Below are 21,463 nucleotides of genomic sequence, written 5' to 3'. Positions count from 1 at the left end.
TCTGCTTTGTGCTTTGTGTGATTTTGCACAGAGTAGCCCTGATCCTTCTCTTTTTGGGTCAAGTCCAAAGTCAGGGATTGACTTTGGACTTGATAAAACACAGTGGAGCAACATCAGCAGGTGATATGGCTCTCCAGTTTATCTCGGACTGTGGAAAATGTTGCATTTAATTTGGAAATCAAGGTCCCAGAATCTGAAGGGAAAGTGGAGAGGTCCAGTGTGAAGTTTCCACAGTCAGTGATGATTTGGGGAGTCATGTCATCTGCTGGTGTTGGTTCACTGTGTTTTATCAAGTCCAAAGTCAGCGCAGCCCTCTACCAGGAAATTCTAGAGCACTTCATGCTTCCCTCTGCAGACCAGCTGTATGGAGATGCTGATTTCATTTTTCAGGGGGACTTGACACCTGCCCACACTGCCAAAAGTACCAAAAGCTGGTTTATTGATCATGGTATCACTGTGCTTGATTGGCCAGAAAACTCATCTGACTTAAACCCCTAGAGAATCTGTGAAGTAATGTCAGGAGGAAGATGGGAGAGACCAGTCCCAACAATGCAGATGAGCTGAAAGCCACTATCAAAGCAACCTGGGCTTCCATAACACCTCAGCAGTGCCACAGGCTGATTGCCTCCATGCCATGCAACATTGATGCAGTAATTCATGCAAAAGGAACCCAGACCAAGTATTGAGTGCATACTATACTGTACATGGACATACTTTTCAGTAAGCCAACATTGCTGTATTAAAAATCCTTTTTTTTTTATTGGTCTTATGTAATATTCTAATTTTCTGAGGTACTGAATGTTAGGTTTTGACTAACTGTCATCAAAATTAAAAGAAAGAAATGCTTTTAACATATCATTGTGTGTGTAATGCATCTATATAAAATATGTGAGTTTCACTTTTTAAATTGAATACTGAAAAAAATAACTGATTAAATTCTAATTTTTGAGATGCACCTGTATATATATTTTTATAATATATTTTTTTTCTTTTGCATAGTGTTTGTACATTTTATAGGGACTTTATTTGCACAGATATGTCAATTTAGGATAAGTTCCTTACATTCCTAATGCACTTTAATTGTGTCTCCTAAGTGATTTATCAATTTATACCTAGCACAAGGACAGCACACTTTTTATTGTTTGGTTGGAGCTTGTTACACATCCTCTCAGATTCCTGTTTTAGATGCTACTGCCTGTTTGATCTAATTGAGTTTTTATTTTTTGTTTCACTTAGTTTTTTGTCACTAAGGTTTACAGTTTTTTTTTTTTTTTTTTTTTTGCAAACGCATGAATATTATCTTGGGTTTAGTAACATAAAACTGATACCAAGAAAAATAAATACACATGGAATGATGAAAAGGTAATACCTCAATGACTATGGCATGAGCTTTATGGGTAGACACTCCCTTTCCAGTATTGGATACTGCCCTTCTGCAGGGGTTCGTTTCTGCCTATAGTATGCCGCTGTATATATTTCTCAATTCATTTACTGAGACAAAACTGCTCCCAGGCCAACATCATAGGCATGTGTTTGAGCTTCTCAAGCCATGTAAGCAAAGGGGCAGGGATAGCAGTGACTCCCTTCCCCTAAATAACCGACAACAGCTCAGGAGCTATCATTTGACTTCGAGTACTGTCAGGGTCGGTCTTGTGTGCCAGGTCCATTGAGTTTTTTTTAGACAATTCTTTATGTACATTGCGTTTTTAAAGTTTTTCATTTCAGTGAATTATGGGTGGTGATTAAAATTGGATTTACAATGAGGGACTTTTTTGGGAATTTTTATTGTATTAATAAAAGTAATATCATCATCAACATGTGGGCAAGGTGCTTTGCAGGGGAACCCTTGACAAGGCAACTCCCCATATTGAGGGCATGTGGTTCCATTCATATCTGTCATCCATGGGTGTCTCACCCCCCCCCTTCTTAGTAGTCTTCTTAACCCTTTGGAAAAAAATGACAGTGTTATCTGAGTTTGACTTTTTCTTGTTTCCAGGGGTTAAAGGCTTAGAGGGTACATCCTCTCTCCACAATCTGAGCAGGGTTGAGCACTTCCCTAGTTTGCAATAATTTTTTGGCTTGGTGACCTAAAATAATCTACTTCCCTGTTGTGAATTAAACCTTCAGTATATGAAACATATATAGCAAAAAAACTAAAATTGCAACAAAGTAAAAAAGTTAATTGCGTATCTCCTCATAATATAAATCTACACTTTTAAAATCACAGCATAACAGTGAAGATCATCCTGGAGGTATAACTGTGTGCTAAACATAAAAGAGCTACCACTAGGCTATGTACCATTGCTGCCATTTAAAACTGGTCTGGGAATCGAAAATACATTCTGTAACAAAAGAGGGTAAACAAGGGTGCAAAGCAAGCTACAAAGTGCAGTGATACTTTTATTAAAATAGTACACATACAAAAAAGACGATAGGTATTAGACCCCGTTCACACTGGGGTGACTTGTCAGGCGACCTGGTCACCTGACAAGTCGCCATGGGTCGCCTGCCATAGAGTAGCACAGGACCCGTTCTAATAGGAGCGACACAAGTCGCTAGGACTTAGAAAAAGGGTCCTGTACTACTTTGGGGCGACCTGGAGCGACCTGCATTGACTTCAATGATATGAAGTCCGTGCATGCCGCTCCGAGGTCGCGGTGCGAGCTGTGCACCGGGACTTCACAGGTCGCCCCGGGAAGTCGGGTCGCCTGTATGTGAACCGGCTCTTACACTCCCAAGTGTGGATACAGAGAGCACACATGCAGGGCCGATCCTAGGGTAACAGACGCCTGGGTGCAGAAATATTTATGGCGCCCCCCCGTGTGGGCGTGGCCATCTTACTAACTCCTCCCCTTTCCTAATGGGACCTGGAGGGGGTCTCTCCAAGGAACACAGAGAGGGCCTCTGTTAGAGAGTCTGTTAGAAAGAGCCTCCACCAGGCCCCATTAGAAACTAAAATGGGGTTGTATCATGGGACCTGGAGGAGGGTCTCTCTAACAGAGGTCATCTCTGTGTGCATTTTAAAGTCTATGTTAGAAAGACCCCCCCCCAGGCCCCATTAGAGACTACAACGGAGTCTAATGGGACCTGGAGGGGGGTTTATCTTACAGAGGCCCTCTCTGTGCCTATTGGAGAGTCTCTGATAGAAAGAGTCCCCTCCAGCCCCCATGAGAGACTACATTAGAGTGTCACCGAACAATAGAAAAATAAACCATATTATATTAATTAATAGCACTTTGATGCCCAGGCCCAAGACTAGAAGAGTTCACTTACCTTAAATAACGGGTACTGGGGCTGGCTGCTGGTCCTGGGGCCTGGCTTCTGGGGCTTTGCTGCTGGTCCTTAGGTCTGGCTGCTGGGGCTGGCCTGCTGGTCTTGGGGTCTGGCTGCTGGTCCTCCTGATTCCTGGTTGCTGGTCCTGTATTCCGGCTGCTAGTCCTGGGGTCTTGCTGCTGGGGCCTTAAGGCTGGCTTCTGGTCCTGATTCTTGGCTGCTGGTCCTGATTCTTGGCTGCCTGTCCTGATTCCTTGCTCCTCTGTGGTGTGCCGGTCTCTGTGGTATGCTGGGCTCTGTGATGCTGGGCTCTGGGGTGTGCTGGACTCTGGGGTGTGCTGGGCTCTGGGTTGTGCTGGGCTCTGTGGTGTGCTGGGCTCTGTGGTGTGCTGGGCTCTGGGGTGTGCTGGGCTCTGGGGTGTGCTGGACTCTGTGGTGTGCTGGGCTCTGGGGTGTGCTGGGCTCTGGGGTGTGCTGGGCTCTGTGGAGTGCTGGACTCTGTGGTGTGCTGGACTCTGAGGTGTGCTGGGCTCTGGGGTGTGCTGGGCTCTGGGGTGTGCTGGGCTCTGTGGTGTAAAGCTCTTGTGTGATATCTCAGCGGGGCTGCAGCTGTCACTGTGAGAACGGCGCCTCCATAGTCCTGGCTCACAGACGGAGTGATATCACTAAGCCTCCATATACATGAGTTCTTTAGAGCCCATTCATATGTGGTGCAGACGTGTAACCTGTGCAGGGCGCTCTGTTATCAGCACAGGGATGTACGGGCGCTGCCAGCGTCCCATTCATTTCTATTGGCACCTGCATCTGTTTGTCATATTAGAATACAGAGGCTGTGTCCAGGCAGTCTTATGTCCCAGTAGAAATGAATGAGGTGCTGGCGCTGGGATGCGCACACCTCTGTACCCCCCGTGCTGATAAAAGACAGCCCAGCATGGGAGACACATTGTTTGCACCCCTTGTTAATAGGTCCTTACTAAAAATAGAACAGCTGTCTGCACAGCTAGATCAGTGACTAAAAAGCCTGAACTTTTTACCTGTTAGCTGAGTAGATCGTAGTAGACTCAGCAGCATAGACACAGGAAGATAGAGAGCACCATTCAACTTTGTTGTACAGCTAGAGAGGAGGGGGTCAGAGGAAAGGGCACAGGAGGAGGGGTCACTACACAGAGGAGGAATGAGCTCTGAGATCGTCCAGAGCAGGGAGAGATAAAAACAGAAGGCTGGGGGGGGGAGGGTGCTGATGTCCCACGGACATCAGGAAACTGTGAGAGAAATCAGAAGTGATGAAAAGGATTAGATAGGGGAGGGGGAAGCCGCTGTTCAGAAGCAGGAAAGTTATACAGTGAGCATCTATTCTGGACTCAATCAGGAAGCACTGATAGTTGGAGACTTCCCATCCTCACCTGCCCCGCCTCCTCCACTCTGTCACTTGGGGAATAGTACAGCACGCTGTGCAGGCAGGGGGTGGTGGATACCATCTACTCTACATGTAGGTACATAGCCGCTCTCTGTCTCTTACATTCGGCAGCATATTCTGTGCAGGGCAGGGTTTTACCCATCAAACTGCGCCCTCTTCCCATACTGGTCCTGCTCAGTACTATGTGGAGCAGCGGCGATTCAATGAGAGGCAGAGTGGTGTCACCCTCCCCCCGTGGACACCCTGGTGCGGTCCGCCCCGCCCCTCAGCTCACAACTGCAATGTATATAGCAGCTCCGAGGCTGAAGTGAGAGACTTGCGGCCGGGAGAGGATAGTGCGCCCCCCACCAGGCGGCGCCTGGGCGCACTGCACCCGCAGCGCCCGCCTGGGATCGGCCCTGCACATATGTAAGAAAGAAAAAACAGCCTCAGGCTGGGTTCACACTTTGCAGATCACATGTAACGTCTGTGCAATGCAAATTCAGCCATACAAACTGTATGGCTGAAATCCCATTCACACCAAAATGGTACAGGACCCTCTGTTTAGTCCACACTCTGTTTAGCACCAACAAGGCTTAGTCATGGAGACCTCTATCACCTATTACACTCTGGGTTTGCACCTGTATAACTGTATTCAGAAGTGGGTCTCAGCCCAAAAAATTTTGGGAAGCCCTGCTCTGACGGTCCTACAATTTAGGGTATTGAAGTGCTGTTAAAACCTTACGAATGCTGGAGGTTACCAGACAACCCTTGACAAAGCCTGCCTGAGCTGGATGAATCAGAGTTGGAAGAATGGGTGCTAAATGGGAGGCAATGATTTTGAAAAAAATGTTAGCATCTAAATTAATTAAGGAAAGTGGTCTGTAGGACACAGGCATGGTGGGGTCTTTCCCTTTCTTGGCAAGAAGTTTAATGTAAACTAATGTAAGTTTAATGTAAGCCTGGGAGCCCTTAGGCCTATAGCTGCCACCATCCCAAATTGTGTTACACCTTGACAATGTTCTTTTGAATGAAACATATTGGAAGGAGCTAAAGTGGTGACCTTATTACACCCGCTGGGGTGTCTGCATGTGTTTGACTGTATTATATGCAACTTTACTCCTGCTTTTTGTGAGTAGTTTTAACCTTCATTAAAAGCCTGTCACGTACCTGGTCAGTGAACCTGACGTGTAGAGGAGGGCTTCTGGTACAGCTCCGGGGCCACTGATAGTGAGACAGCAGCCACAGGAGCATGGTGGCATAGGAGTGCCTGTCGAGTAGTCTGCGTGGCAGCAATCAGCAGGTGGATGTGGCAGCAGGCAGGCTGGTAGTTGATTAGCTGGCACAGAATTTGGAAGACTGTAGTAAACAGCAGAAAGCAGGAACCAGATGAAAGCTTGCTGGACTGAGAGCTGTAGGAGGCGGAATGAGCAAGATGCAGTGTCAAATGAGCCGAGTCGGTAATGGTTAGTCAGATCAGGCATAGACAACAGACAACAGGATGATCTATAACTTGCATAGAAGCTGCAGACCAAACAGCAAACAGTTCATAGGTAAACCAGTTTGAATAGCCTGCCTGACACCAGCATTATTATCACAGTTAGAAGTGATGGCAAGGCAGGGAAATGTCATCATAATGGGGGACTTTATTTATCCCGTTATTGACTGGGCAGAGGGGACAGCCCACTCATTAAAGGCCATTAATTTCATTAATGTGTTACAGGACAACCTTATGTGTCAATTGGTGGCTTCTCCTACTAGAAAGAATACATTGCTAGATTTATAAATTACAAACAATCCAAGTCTGATCTCAGCTGTAGCAAAAAAGGACAACTCAGGATCTAGCGATCACAGGATGATCACATTTAGTGTAAATCATAGGAAAAAGAGGCACGAGCAGAGCATAAGAACCCCAAAGAGCAAACTTTTCTGAACTGCGTTCAGTACTACAGGGCATCAATTGGGACCTAACACTAGAAACATTGAACACAGAGGAAAAAAGGGGAATTCTATAGCAACATATTAAACAAAGGTATCAGTGCATTCCAATGGGCAATAAATATAGAAGAGCGAAGGCTAAACCTAGGTGGCTAAACCATGAAGTAAAAATTCTTATTAGAGAGAAAAAATGGCCTTTAAAAAATATAAAGCAGAAGGGCATTGTCAGCATTCCAAAAATGCAAGGAATATAACAATTGCTTAATTACCTTAATTATGAAGAGTGTCTACAATCGCTTAATTTATTCTCCCTGGAGAAGTGACACCTGAGAGGGGACATGATAGCAATTTATAAATACCTCAATGGTGATCTCAGCATCGAAAAAAAGCTATTCCGTCGCAAGGATTGCATGAGGACTCGAGGACATACAATGCCATTAGAGGAGATGTGTTTTAACCTCAGACAACGCAGGGGGTTCTTTACTGTTAGGGCTACAAGATTGTGGAATTCTCTACCGCAAGAGGTAGTTTATGCGGGACGTATGGCTACTTTCAAAAGACTCTTGGATGTACATCTCAAGGATCAGAACATTAAGGGGTATGAGAGATGATTAAGGCCACGCTCGCCTACACAGGTTGAACTGGATGGACTATTGTCTTTATTCAACCTCAACTGCTATGTAATTATGTAACTATGTAACAAGAAATGTAGGAACCAAATCAGGGCTAAAAAAGACTACGAGAGACACGCAGCAGAGGAGAGTAAAAAAAATTCCAAGGAATTATTTAGATCAGGGATCCTCAAACTACGGCCCTCCAGCTGTTGAGGAATTACAAATCCCATGAGGCATTGTAAAACTCTGACATTCACAGACATGGCTAGGTATGATGGGAATTGTAGTTCCTGAACAACTGGAGGGCCATAGTTTGAAGACCCATGATTTAGATATATTAACAGTAAAAAAAAAGTGAATTCAGAGCACATTGCTCACATAAAAAATGATGAAGGGAGGATGGCTAGAGATATTGCAGAGAAGGCAACTGTACTAAATGCTTTTTTTCTCCTCAGTTTTTACACAAGAAAAGGAGGGCTATACTGACCACGACAGTATTGTTAGTAGCACATCACAGAACATACCATTGGGGGTAACAGAGGCTGGAATCAAGGACAGACTTGATAAGCTTAACACAAATAAATCACCAGGACCAGATGGCTTACACCCGAGAGTCCTCAAAGAACTCAGTCGGGTTATAGCTAGACCATTGTTCCTAACCTTTGTGCACAGCATACTGACAGGAACAGTACCTGCTGATTGGGGAAAAGTAAATGTGATACCAATATTCAAAAAAGGGCAGAGACATACAGTATTCCTGGAAACTACAAGCCAGTCACCCTGACATCAATAGTAGGTACATTATTGAAAGGGATGATAAGGGACTATATCCAAGAATTTGCTGATGAAAACAGTATCATTAGTAGTAATCAACATGGGTTTACGAAGAGATGTCCTTGCAGACCAATCTGTTAACATTCTACGAGAAAGTGAGCTGCGATCTAGATAGGGGGAGGCCTATGGATGTGGTGTATGTGAATTTTGCAAAGGCATTCAACACTATGCTCCATAAATGCGTAATCTACACGCTGAGGTCTGCAGTCATCTACCATAAGGTTTGTTCTTGGATAGAAAACTGGTTACAGGGACGTGTCCAAAGGGTATTGATAAATAACATGTACTCAGAAGGGTTTGGAGTGGTAAGTCAGGTACCCCAATGTTCTGTCTTGTGACCAATTCTGTTTAATATATTAAATATATGTTTAAAATATTCATAAATGATATAGAGGATGGGATAAATAGCACAATCTCAGTTTTTGCAGATGACACAAAAATAAGCAGGGCAATAACTTCACATCAGGATATAGAAATTTTACAGAAAGACCATAACAAAATAATGGGTGGGCAAATACATGGCAAATGAGGTTTAATGTGGAGAAATGTAAAGTAATGCACTTGGGGGCTAAAAACATAAACGCAAACTACTCACTAGGGGAGGAACCTCTGGGGAATCAAGGATGGAGTCCTAGCGGATAACAGACTGAGCAATAGCATGCAATGTCAAGCTGCAGCTACCAAAGCAGGCAGAAAAACTTTAGCATGCATAAAAAAGGGGATATACTCCAGAGATAAAACTATAATCCTGCCACTTCATAAAACTCTGGTCTGGCCACATCTGGAGTATTCTGTCCAGTTCTGGTCACCAGTCCTCAGAAGGGATGTTCTGGAGCTGGAGGGAATCCAAAAAAGGGCAACAAAACTAATAAGGGGATTGGAGGACCTCAGTTACGAGGAGCGACTACAAGCACTAAATGTATTTTCGCTGGAGAAGAGACACTTGACAGAGGACATGATAGCGATTTACAAATACCTCAATGGTGATACCACCATAAGAAAAAAAGCTATTCAGTCTCAGGGTGTGTAAGAGAACATGTGGTTACACAATGAAATTGGAGGAGAAGTGGTTTAACCTTAAGCTGCTCAGGGGGTTTTTCACTGTCAGGGCGGTAAGAATGTGGAACTCTCTACGACAATTGGTGAAGTCAGCGGGGAGTATTTATGTTTTGAAAAGACTCTTGGACGTGCATCTTAGAAAACACAATATACAGAAATATGGGAAATGATTATCGTCACTGACACACACGCACACTTACGCAGGTTGAACTGGATGGACTGCTGTCTTCATTCAACCCTAACTACTTTGCAACTATATAACTATTAGTGACAGGTGCACGCATTGGTGCGTGAATGCGCATGTGCGTGTACAGGAAAACGCATGCCTCTGCATGTTTACAAGCCTGTGATTATGCACATATGCTCAGCCAGTTGCTAGTCTGCGCATGCACATATGTGTGCACTGCGAGACTCCGTCTGTAATATGGACATGCCTTCCCTCCCCTGAACCTTGAATTACTACACTATGAGTTCCTCCCTTGTCTCTCCCTCTCGCTGAGACTGTTGATCATCCTGGTTGTATGGTCATGCATCTTGGAATCTCAGCTCCTAATATCTATCCATTCCATGGGGATACTGGGATAAGGTGCAGCCAGACCTCCATCTTGAGTTCATAGTAGCTGGTAACCAGCTTGTGAGCAGGGTGTGAAGAATTCTTTATCCACACTGAACCATAGAATTTTGAAAACACTCAAGTGTATAAATTGCGATTTTACACAAGAGCACTTTATTTTTCTAATGGACCCGATTGGACTATTTATGAATTCTAATCACAACATTTTTATTTGCACATATGGTTTTTTGATATATTTGGACTTTTCACTTGATTGGATGATTGTTATGACCTCATACACTTTATACACAATTTCTAGATTTATTGATATGTGTATTGTTTATGTGGACATGCTGTGAGTGCAGGTATCACTTTTTTTAAATTGTATTTGACTGGTGACACTTTTTGCGCAACGTATTGTTTGGTTTAGTATACATTGTATCGTTTGTTTTACTTATATTGCATTTTACGGTATTCCTGTACCTTTATTTTTATGATATTGTTCTTTAATAATGTTGAACAAATCCCATTCAACTTTATTGTGCTGTCTTTATTTGAAACTCCCAAAAAAATATAAAAAAAAAAAAAAAAAAAACACATTACTGCTGTTTGCTCCTTGACTGTCTGATATCTACAGCTGCAAAGTTTTGCAAGCTTCCAAGTCTACAAACCATCAGAGTGTCCTTCTGCTGGCCATGTGTAAGTGGAAGATAGATGGATGGATTTCTTTCACCACTGCATTAAATGTGAGACATTCTGGGCTAAGAGGAGATCCTTTTATCTTGGCATTTCTTCAGCCATGATGCTCATTCTTGCTTTCCTATGCTTTTCCTTTTTTTCTGTTCCTAAATTTGATGTAAAGAAAATAAACAATTTTCATACAACCTGTTGGACACTGGTCAATAATAGTATGATATTTAGTAAAATTGCACAAACATACAAATAGACTACCATAACCCTTTAATAAAACACTTCTAATACTCAAGAAAAACACTAGGTTAAAAAAGTCCTTTATTAGAAATAACATTAACTTATCCTAATTAAGGGAATACTTCTCTTAGGATAAGATCATGTGCTTGAGACACCAGACTAAAACCTTTTCCAACTTTTTGTGAAAGTGTACAGACAAACAAAAGTAGTCTCATAAACTTTTAATATGACACTTCTAACATTTAAGGATTGAGCATTGACTTTTAAAAAAGATAGATGATATTTTCTCACAGTATTTTTTAATAGATAGGAAACACATGCTTGTTTGTTGCTTTCATTTTTAACCTGTATTGATCAAGTTCCTGATGATGACAATACTCTATTGGTGACCCTATGATAAGTTGCGGATGAACAACTGGATACACCATTTACCTGTGACAATAAAAAAATGTACAATATTGTACAGTTTATCTTATTTTTTATTATTTAATCAACAATGCTTTCAATACGAACCCAAATCACTAATGCACAAATGAGCAATCCTACCCATCTGAAAGCTAAATTCCAAAGTGACTCACTAGGTCAAAATAAATTATCTATTTTGCTGTGTGTTTTAGATATTCAGTTAAAAAGATAGTAGATTTTAGTTTCAATGCCATTAAAGAATGGTTTGAAAGGGCAATTGTTTCCACTGGGCTAAATTTAGAGTCTTTGTTAAAGTTTGATGATTTTTCTATCTTTAAATATTTCAGTGTTAAGTGAATGAACTGCAGAACTTTAGTGCCTAAGGCCTTTTTCACGCGGGCGTTCCGTATGTCCGTATATCACCCCATCCATTTGCGGGTGATATACGGACATAATGCATGTCAATGGGATTGCGGATGTCAGCGGATGACCATCCGCTGACATCCGATTTGTGTTCTCTCAGTTCTGTTCCGTTTTATGGAACAGAACAGAGCCCTATTTTTCTTCCGTTTAAAAAATGGAAAGGACGCAAAATCGAATGTCAGCAGTGTCATCCGCTGACATCCGCAATCCCATAGACATACATTATGTCTGTATATCATCCCCAAATGGATGGGATGATATGTGGACATATGGACCGGATGACACAAGTGTCATCCATGTCCGTGAAAAAAAAAGAAGAAAAAAAGTGCCGGAGCGGATCGCAATACGGTCCGCTCTGTGTGAAAGAGGCCTGAATCTATTTATTTATTATTGTGTACATTCTATAATATATTTTTTAACGATATGTAAGACTGAAAGTAACATAATGTAAATACTAGCTAAGTCACAGAACGGGTGCAGTTTTGAAAAAAACTTGAAGAAAACAATAGTATTTGCTTCTAGACATGAGAAAACGTAATCTGGTGAAACAAGATTTGACCCATTTCTGGCAGGTTCCCACCAAGCTATTTGACACCTGGTCTGTCAAAATGGCAGGATGCTCCCCTTCTTTAAACATCACTCAAGCTAAGACAATGGTTCAAACTTTTTAAAACTGTAATGCCTGGTGGGGTTTTATAAAAAGGTTTTTATGGAACTTAAATTGTTTACATAATAAAGAAAGTTGGCTTAGACCATGACATTATTATAAATTAGATTCTTTGATAGTCAAGTAAGTGCCAAAATAAAAGGGTTAACAACACATAAACTAGGTTTAAAATAAAGGCTTTATTAGAAATACTAATAATAATAATAATATTAATAATATTAATGCCTGCTGACTAGTTGAGTAAGTTTCTGAGGATAAGACCCTGTGTTTTGAGTTTATAGATTTTACAGATTTATAGCCTTCAGAGGAGATAGGAACCATGTTTTCTTTTTTCTATGTAAAAAACAAAATAGAGTGGATGCCAAATTTAAAACCATGAAGTAAGATTTCAGAAGCAGATTGAGCAAAACTGTATAAAAAATGAAACAATGTGCAATTTTTGTTCAACAAATAACAGGCTAACTATAAAATATGAACATCATTTTTTATCTCCCTGTTAGAGCATTATTACCCAGGGTTCTAATTATTAATTGCTTCCTTGTACATTAGTGCATAATAGGTAATATTAAGTGACTCAGTGCATTGATTTTGTTGCACTGGAGGGAAAGCTAACAAAATTCTTAATGATTTTTACAGTTCTAGTTAGCCAGCTGAATGTGCTACTGCCAGCAATTATGTACATTTTTTTTACCTAATTGTCCTCTGGCAATTGCAAATTTTCTAAACTTATAATGTGTAATATATTTGTAAACCTGGGAAGAATACATAATGAAAAAAAAGTAATTTTGGACAATCATCATTCACGTTTTATAAAAGGCTCTGTGCTGCCACTTTGGGTTACGTGATGGAACAACACTTTAACAGCAAGTCAGAACATCAACTAATGTTCTCGTTTAATGCTTTTTTAGGTAGTCATGCAGTGTAGTATGTTCAATATTTCAGCACCATGGACAGCACACATTACTGATCAATCTTAAAGTGTTACTAAACACGGGAACCTGCATTCACTATATCTGGTCTCCCACAATACACAGAACATGGAAATGCAATAGTTTTAGTAAATATAAACTGCTAAAAACCTTTTCTCATCAGCAGTAAATAGCAGTCGTGTCAGTTCTATCACTTCCGGATTAAAGCTTATAGGAGGAGTTTTCATACTGCACTAAGCTGTCCTATCAGGATCCAGGACCCCTGACCCTCTGTCTAGACCAGGGATCCTCAAACTATGGCCCTCCAGCTGTTGCAGAACTACACACCCCATGAGGCATCGTAAAACTCTGACATTCACAGACATGACAAGGCATGATGGGAATTGTAGTGCCTGAACAACTGGAGGGCCATAGTTTGAAGACCCCTGGTCTAGACAGTGCTGAGTGGCCCTGTGCTAATCACATGCACTCTCCCAAGAAAAAACAAAAACCTCTCTAGCAAAACATACCAAACTGAACTTGTGCAGCCTGACTCCTATGGCTGCTGGACATGTTCTGGAGTCAGTGGACGAAGAGAAGGATCTGTACATACAGGATCACACAGCCTTTTTACACAATGCAGAGGATTAACCTCTGAGGTTCAAAGGTGAGTAGTGAGTATATGCTTTACTGCATATACACACTGATTTTACTGTTGTGGGTTTAGTAACACTTTACATTTTCCTTGCCCACAATGTTTTCTGTAATCTAACAATTTCCAGTTGCTGTCCATCTTGTACAACAGGGTAGCTAATTAATTTTGGTAGTGAGGTACTGATATAATGAATGAACATATTTAGAGACAGGAAAATAAATGCCACACATTTTATGGTAGAGTAGAAACATTTAATGTCTTCACTTCTTATCTAAATAAACTATATATAATTGCATACATTATAACCAAATTACATTTAATCACTGTTATGATAAGATCTGTAATGTCACTAATGCCCAGATTATGTTGATTTATATATTCAATATAATGGGGTTGCTGTACCTAAGTGGTACAAAATATTATTTTACTTTAGTGAATTAGGTAAAGATTTGGTTACTTTGAATGATAATGTGCAAGGAAAAAAACAGAGCTTTAAAGTGGAGTTCCACCCTAAATTTATACTTACCTCCATCTTCTCGCTCCGGGTCACCTAAAAAACAAATGGATAATCGCAATTTTTTTTTCACTTCCTGGCTTTTGCAATGATTCCTGGGAGCTGAACATCATCGTTCCCAGGAATCAATGCGCCTGCACCGGGCCCGACGTCAGTTCCAGTGCGCGCGCGTCATTCCCTTCTAAACAGCTTCTAGGTATGCCCAGAAGCTGTGGAGGGGCCGGTGCAGTGCATCATGGAACCGAAGAAGAAGGAAGAGGATGCAGAAGAGGATCACGCCGGCTTCAGCTGCCCACACCTGAGATGGCAGCGCTGGACAATACTTTTTCAAGGTAAGTATTTCTCCTAAAAGGTAAGTGCAACCCGGGACAGATCAGAGGCTAGCCATTGTGGAATGTACTAGCCCTGACTGTCCCGGGGGTATTTTTATTAAAAAAAGTATTCCCAGGATGGAACTCCGCTTTAACTTACATATAACTAGATTAATGTTTCAGCATTTTCAATAAAGTGAAATGAAAAAAAAAACATACTATAATGTAAACTTTCATGACTTGAAGAGACTTTTATATCCTTGATTCTTCCCCTTTTCTCCTAGTAATTTTTTTTCTCACCTAAATTTACTTTTTCACAGTGCAGTATACATGATTGGTCTATGTGTGATAGCATGGGCAGTGGAGTGTGTCCTGTTTTTTTTTTTTTTTTTGCTAAAGGTTTATGGTTTTCACATAAACCTATGTTAAAACAGATCTCCACCTTTACTGTTGCTGTAACTAGTTCCTTACTTGGTCAACAAATTCAAACAAACAATTTTCTGCACTAACAGGTATGCGTGCTGGGTTCTCTATATAAACTATATGTCGTCTCAGCTATAGTAAATACAGTATAAGGAGGTCCTAAATTAAAATTTATAGAGGTCCAGTCAGTAACATTTTTGTCCGGCAGAGGTCTGAATCTGATGTTTGCACTATAACACGTCACCCTGTACATCAGTGCCTTCAGCCTACCTTTCAAATCATAGCCCCCTTTAAATCACAGCCCCCTGTTTACATCAGTGTCATCAGTCCCCCTTTCACATTACAGTCCCCCTTTACACCACACAGTGCCTCTGATATTACAGTTTCTCTCACATAACAGTGCTTCTCTATATAAAAAAAGTGCATCATTTGATTTAAGCCTCAGATGTCCCCTCCTGGATCTCCCGCCCAACTGTCACTGTAGTCCTAATAGTGAGCCAAGGGGCAGGAGGAGCTGCAGATCTGGACTGAGGGTAGGATGTGCCAATCTCCAGCTCCTCCTGCCCACTATCTAGCTGTGAGGATGACAGAAGTGGGCAAAAAAGAGACCCGGTAGAGGACACCCAGCTGCTAAGTGGCATGGCCACTGTCTGAACAGGACTGTTGCTTGGTCTGAATCCAACCAATGTCCGCCATTTAGTGATCCCTGCATTATACAGTGCTGTGTTTTGGCAGTGAGATGGAAAATTCCCTTCCCACCCCCTGAAAAACTTTAGTCACATAAGTTCTGCTCAGCAATGAGGATGACAGAGGTGGCCAAAAAAGAGACCCGGTAGAGGACACCCAGCTGCTAAGTGGCATGGCTACTGTCCGGACAGGACTGTTGCTTGGTCTGGATCAGACCAATGTCTGCCATTTAGTGATTCCTGCATTATACAGTTCTGTGTTCTGGCAGTGGGATGGAAAATTCCCTTCCCACCTCCAGAACAAACTTGAGTCAGGTGAGTGTGAGCAGTGCTCAGCCCAACTTTATTTTATTTCAGGTGTGACAACACAGGAAAACAACTGTTGTCACTTTAGAACAGGAAGTGCCTAAAAATGACATGATTAACATGTATTATTAGAAAGCTGCAGATAGAGAATAAACTTAAAAAACGACTATTTACTGCGGCAGTCAGCCCCTACTGGGCAAAGCGACGTAGTACTATGTCGCTCACCCACGAGCCTTTAGGGGGCGAGCGCGTGCCGCAGGAGGCGCGCTTCCGCCCCCGCTCGGTCACTAACATCCCCGAGCGAATGACCGGCGTCCGCCGGCCACTCGCGATCTCCCGCTGGAGAGGGAGAAAGGCAGGCGGCTAATGTAAACAAAGCTGCCTGTCATTCTCCCTGGTTTAACTGCAGAGATCATACGATCCTGCTATGTAGGACCGTATGTCTCTGTGGTTACATCACAAGCCACGCCCCCCCACAGGTAGAATCACGCCCCTAGGGATACATTTAACCCACTGATCACCAATGAAGTTAACCCCTTCCCTGCCAGTGTCATTTTTACAGTAACAGTGCATATTTATAGCACTGACTACTGTAGTAATGTCACTGGTACCCCCAAAAGTGTCAAAAATGTCAGTCAAGGATCTGATCTGTCCGCCACAATGTCGCAGTCCCGCAAAAATATTCGCTGGTCGCCGCCATTACTAGTTAAAAAAAAAAACAATAAAAATGACATAAATCATTCCCGTAGTTAGTAAACGCAATAACTTTTGCGCAAACTAATCAAAATACGCTTATTGCGATTTTTTTCACCAAAAATATCTAGCAGAAAACAAATTGGCCTAAAATGTTAAAACATTTTGATTTTTATATTTTTTTGGGGGGGGAATTTCATATAAAAAAAAATTTGAAAAATGTTGTTACTTTTTCAAAATTGTCTCTCTTTTTTTGTTTATAGCGCAAAAAGTAAAAATCGCACAGGTGATGAAATACCACTAAAAGAAAGCTCTGTCTGTGGGAAAAAAAGGACATTGATTTCATTTGGGTACAGCGTCGCACGACCGCACAATTGTCCGTTAAATTCACGCAGTGCCAAATTTGCAAAATAGGCCCTGATCTTTGAGCAGCCAAATCCTCCGGGGCTTAAGTGGTTAAGGAGATACTGAGTCTGCACATTTGCCATGGCCATTATAAGTGATTCCCATTCTTCCCTTTGATTTTTTTTCTTTTATATTGTAAAACATGCAATAGAAGAATCTGGTAGAGAGTTCTCACTGTTGAAGGTCCCACAACATATTAGACACTGGACACTGACTCAAACCAACTGGCCCCGATTTTAAAATATTACTGGCCATTACTGTTTTTTTTTGTTTTGTTTTCAAAATTGGCACTGAAAATTAAATTTTCCAAACGTACCCCAATTATGAGCCCTGGTTGTTCCGCTCATCACTATTCACAATGAAGAAATATATTTAAAAAAATTAAATCTTAGTTTTTTTTTTTTTTTTTAATGCTAACCCTCTACCGTAAACAGCCATTGGATGTTTCTAAACTGTTAAAGACTGACTGAAACCTGACTTTATTTCTGATTTTTAAGGATCTTTGAGAATTTACTTCACATTAAAGAAGCTAGGAAAGGTGAAGGAAGGCTTGTTTTCAGGCTATTTTATTGCCTATTAAGAATATAAAAATATTTTAATGTTCAGCAGCAGTAAATTCCATGAAAAATGGTTCTCAGAACTGGGGGACACACAGCATGCAGAAGGAAAAGGATACTGACAAATACAGGGATTTGGCTTTCATGTAATTCAGCCACAACATTATGTTGATAAAAAAATAAATTATGTATAATTGGAGGTTAGGCTGTGTTATGTGAGCCAGGTAATCACTTCTCGCCCTTGGGGCATACCTGTACGTCCTTGGGTTTGTGGTTATACCAGAGTCATGGCTGCAGCTGCAGTCATGACTCCAGTATTTTTTTTCTGCCAGCGCTGCTAAATAATGTAAAAGTGATCCAAGCAGCTATAAAGTCACTAGACAGCTTTTACATTAGGGGTCCCCCATCCTTCTGTTATTTCCTGCTGCCTTCCTGGGCTCTTCTGTTCCATTGGAGTGCTCGGTACTGAGGCCAGCGGTTCCGCCAATTAATCATAGTGATGATAGAGGAAAGGTTCTACGGTCTATGAAACCGGAAGTTGCAAGGACCCCAGGTGTCTTAGTAAAGCGCACCTGTCACTGCCCATGCTATCACAAAGAATGGATCAAAAAAAAATTAGGAGACAGTCTAAAACATAACTTTAAATAAAATTAACTATAACATTTAAAAAAAAAGGTAAAGTGCCCCTGTCACCTTGTGCTAATGCACAAAGGCAAAAGCATATGCAGGTCCCACATGCATATGAAAACGATGATCGCACCACACATCTGAGGTATTGCTGTGAGCTTCAGAGTGAGAGCAAAAATTCTAGCACCAGACCTTCTGTGTAACTCTAAAATGGTATAGAACGGGGTTTTTTGATCTCAGTGAAGCCCTATAGTTGTGTTTTGCCACCGTCCCATGAAATTTGTGTTTTGGGTTTTTGGTGCCTCAAACCAGGTAGTTGGGACTTTATGGGCAAGAGCAAAAGGAGTAATATAAAATAAACAATTTATTTTAATATTTACCGTATAATACAAGGTTTGCAGTGAATGGGCGAAGGCCCATTGTGTCAGAAGTGCGAAAGTATTGGAAAGTAAGTGACAGGTGAAAAATGGGTGACTTTTAACAGGACATTTAGCTCTGTTGCTCCATATATCTTGGATCTTGGTTCAGAGGAAAGGTCCAATGGGTTATCCTACGTGTTTCGGCCGTATAAGGCCTTTTTCAAGGATATGTCACCATTTCTATAAACAACAAATAATAAAGATAAGATTTCTTGCACAAACTCAAATTAGATTTATGCAATGTGTTCCATATTTGTATGTTACATACATCTTTTTTGTCCGTTCCATGCATGTGTGCCTTCCCCAAATTTCTAGGTTGCATCAGGAACTTGTGCTGCTTCTAGAATGATGTAATATAGTATAGGTTATTGTTATACCTCCAAATTGGAGGAATGAATATAGTTTTGAAAAAATAACTGTGTTGATAAAGGTAATAATGAATGGTTGAATAAAGAGTATATTTACTAGACAAATATCGTTTAGTCGTGTTGGTAGGATCCAACTATGCTCCCTCAAGGTTCTGGACCTTGGTGACTGAAATGAATCAAAACATTAAATAACTAATACAGTAGGTTTCATCAAAATAAGGATCAATAATATAGCTGGAAATAAAAAAAATAAAATAATATATTTACAATTGAAGAGTTTGGTAAAAAAGATATATATTTATTCCAGGTAAATATAGTTGGTGGTAGTGGAGTAAGTTGGAGACTGAATTAGTCTCTAGTCTCTAGTCCTCTGAACCAAGTTCCATGATATATGGAGAAACAGAGCTAGTCACCCATTTTTCATCTGTCACTTACTTTCCAATACTTTCGCACTTCTGACACAATGGGCCTTCACCCATTCACCGCAAACCTTGTATTATACTGTAAATAATAAAATAAATTGTTTATTTTATATTACTCCTTTTACTCTTGCCCATAAAGTCCCAACTACCTGGTTTGAGGAACCAAAATCCCAAAACACTAACTCTAAAATGTTAACCTGACTTTAAAAGTGTCACCTATGGAGATTTTAAAGTAACATAGTTTGTTGCCATTGCACAGGTGTTCGCAATTTGACATGTTAGGTATCTATTTACTCAGGGTAACTTCATGTTTTACCAAAAAAGTGGGTATTTTAATGTGCCTGTGTGCATTAAAATGTATTGAAATGTAATTTCTCCAAAAAATATGCTTTGAAAAATCTGCCGCTCAAATATTGTGTAACATAAAATTGCAACACCCACTTTTCTATATATAGGGCCTTCAATAAAAAAAAAAAAAAATACTAACAAATATTAAATAATAAATAAAAAAAATATATAATGTTTTGGGGTTCTAAGTAATTTTTCAACAAAAAATGCTGATATTTGCATGTCTGTGACAAGTGTCAGAATAGGCTTGGGCAGATAGTGATCAAAAAAAGAAGAAAAAAAAAACCTTTTTATTTTTACAGTAATGTACTGCTGATCAACGCCTTTTACCTTCAATATTTCATAGGACTACCTTTCGAATTTATGGTATGTTGAAGTTACTGCATTGCTGATAAATAAAAAATTAAGGGTGCAGAGTCAATGTTAAAGGAAACTTTTCCAAAATATCATACTGTAGAAATTTCTTTTGACCAATGCTTTTTCCAAAGCCGAAAAAAATAACAGCACACAAAATGTAAAAACAATGAAAACCTTTATATATCGTATGAAATATATGAGAAGCATTGTACATGTATGTGAAAAAATAGGTATCTATTATTTACCTTGCTATAATGATTTTTTAGATACAGTTATTCTATATTTATATCGTTCCCTGAATTTTTAAGTATTACAGAAAGTTAATGAAAACTATCACAGTGTGTAAATAATTGTATGTGTTTCTATTTTTTTCAGGTTATCAGGATTTCAGCTTCCATCTTCAATAGTAAGCACAGGTTCTATTCTCACACTCTGGTTTACAACAGATTTTGCTGTCAGTGCACAAGGATTTAGGGCTGTGTATGAAGGTAAGTTGGATTTGTTAATTAGATTGTTTTTGATAAATAATACCTGTTGCACTTTTTTGTTGTTAAAAATGAGTCCATTGGATAGTCTTGCTTATTTTTTATTTACATACTGTATATAAAGGAAATCAGCTTAAAGTTTAACTATAAGTAACTATAAGCCCCTGTTCACATAAAGGCGACCTGTGAGGCGACCTGGTCGCCTCACAGGTCGCCGCAGGTCGCCTTCCATAGGGAAGCTGTGGACCCGTTCTAATAGGAGCGACACAAGTCGCTCCGACTTAGAAAAAGGGTCCGGAGCTTCTTTGGGGCGACCAGGAGGCGACCGCCATAGACTTCAATGTTATGAAGTCCATAGCGGCCGTTCCGAGGTCGCGGCGCGCTGCTCGCACCGCGACCTCGGAGGTCGCCACCCGAAGTCGGATCGCCCCTATGTGAACGGGGGCTTAATATAACTAAAACTATAGCTATAAATACATACAGTTAATGGGAACACAGCCAGTCTGAGGATCTGACTGATCAGTACTGCAGATAATTCAAACTTAGTCTTGTTCCTGTGATTGGACAGTAAAAGAAAAGCAACAGACTGATAAGATTGTCAGCACAGGAGCATCATCACATAATTGGTCCTTGTGCAGCTTCTCTCTCTTCCTATCTAGGCTCTTCTGTACAGGGGATTGCAAGAGGCTGATAACAAGTAGAATTCAGGCACTTACACTAATTTCTGTTACAAATACACCTAAAGATTTTTTAATGAACACATACCTACTGAAACTGGTGTTTCTTGAGTCTGCGTGGAGATTGGCTTTAATATAAACAATCCTATCCTATGTGTGTTATGCGTATATGTTATGTATATGGGGATAGACATATTTGGTCATTATACA

The 21,463-nt window shown here is 40.7% G+C and overlaps 1 protein-coding gene across 1 annotated transcript in view; it reads left to right on the top strand.

Annotated features, from left to right (window-relative positions):
• Positions 1-21,463, top strand: part of CSMD1 (CUB and Sushi multiple domains 1) — a 2,644,830-nt gene that overhangs the window by 737,277 nt on the left and 1,886,090 nt on the right. The window contains exon 3 of the mRNA XM_082250071.1: positions 20,467-20,579. Within this exon, the coding sequence (XP_082106197.1) occupies positions 20,467-20,579 (113 nt within the window). The remainder of the gene's footprint in view (positions 1-20,466; positions 20,580-21,463) is intronic.

Source organism: Pelophylax lessonae (genome assembly GCF_965119305.1).
Source record: "Pelophylax lessonae genome assembly, chromosome: 3".
NCBI classification, from domain to species: Eukaryota; Metazoa; Chordata; class Amphibia; order Anura; family Ranidae; genus Pelophylax; species Pelophylax lessonae.
Note: the sequence above shows the minus strand (reverse complement) of the source record. Positions and strands in the feature narration are given on the sequence as shown.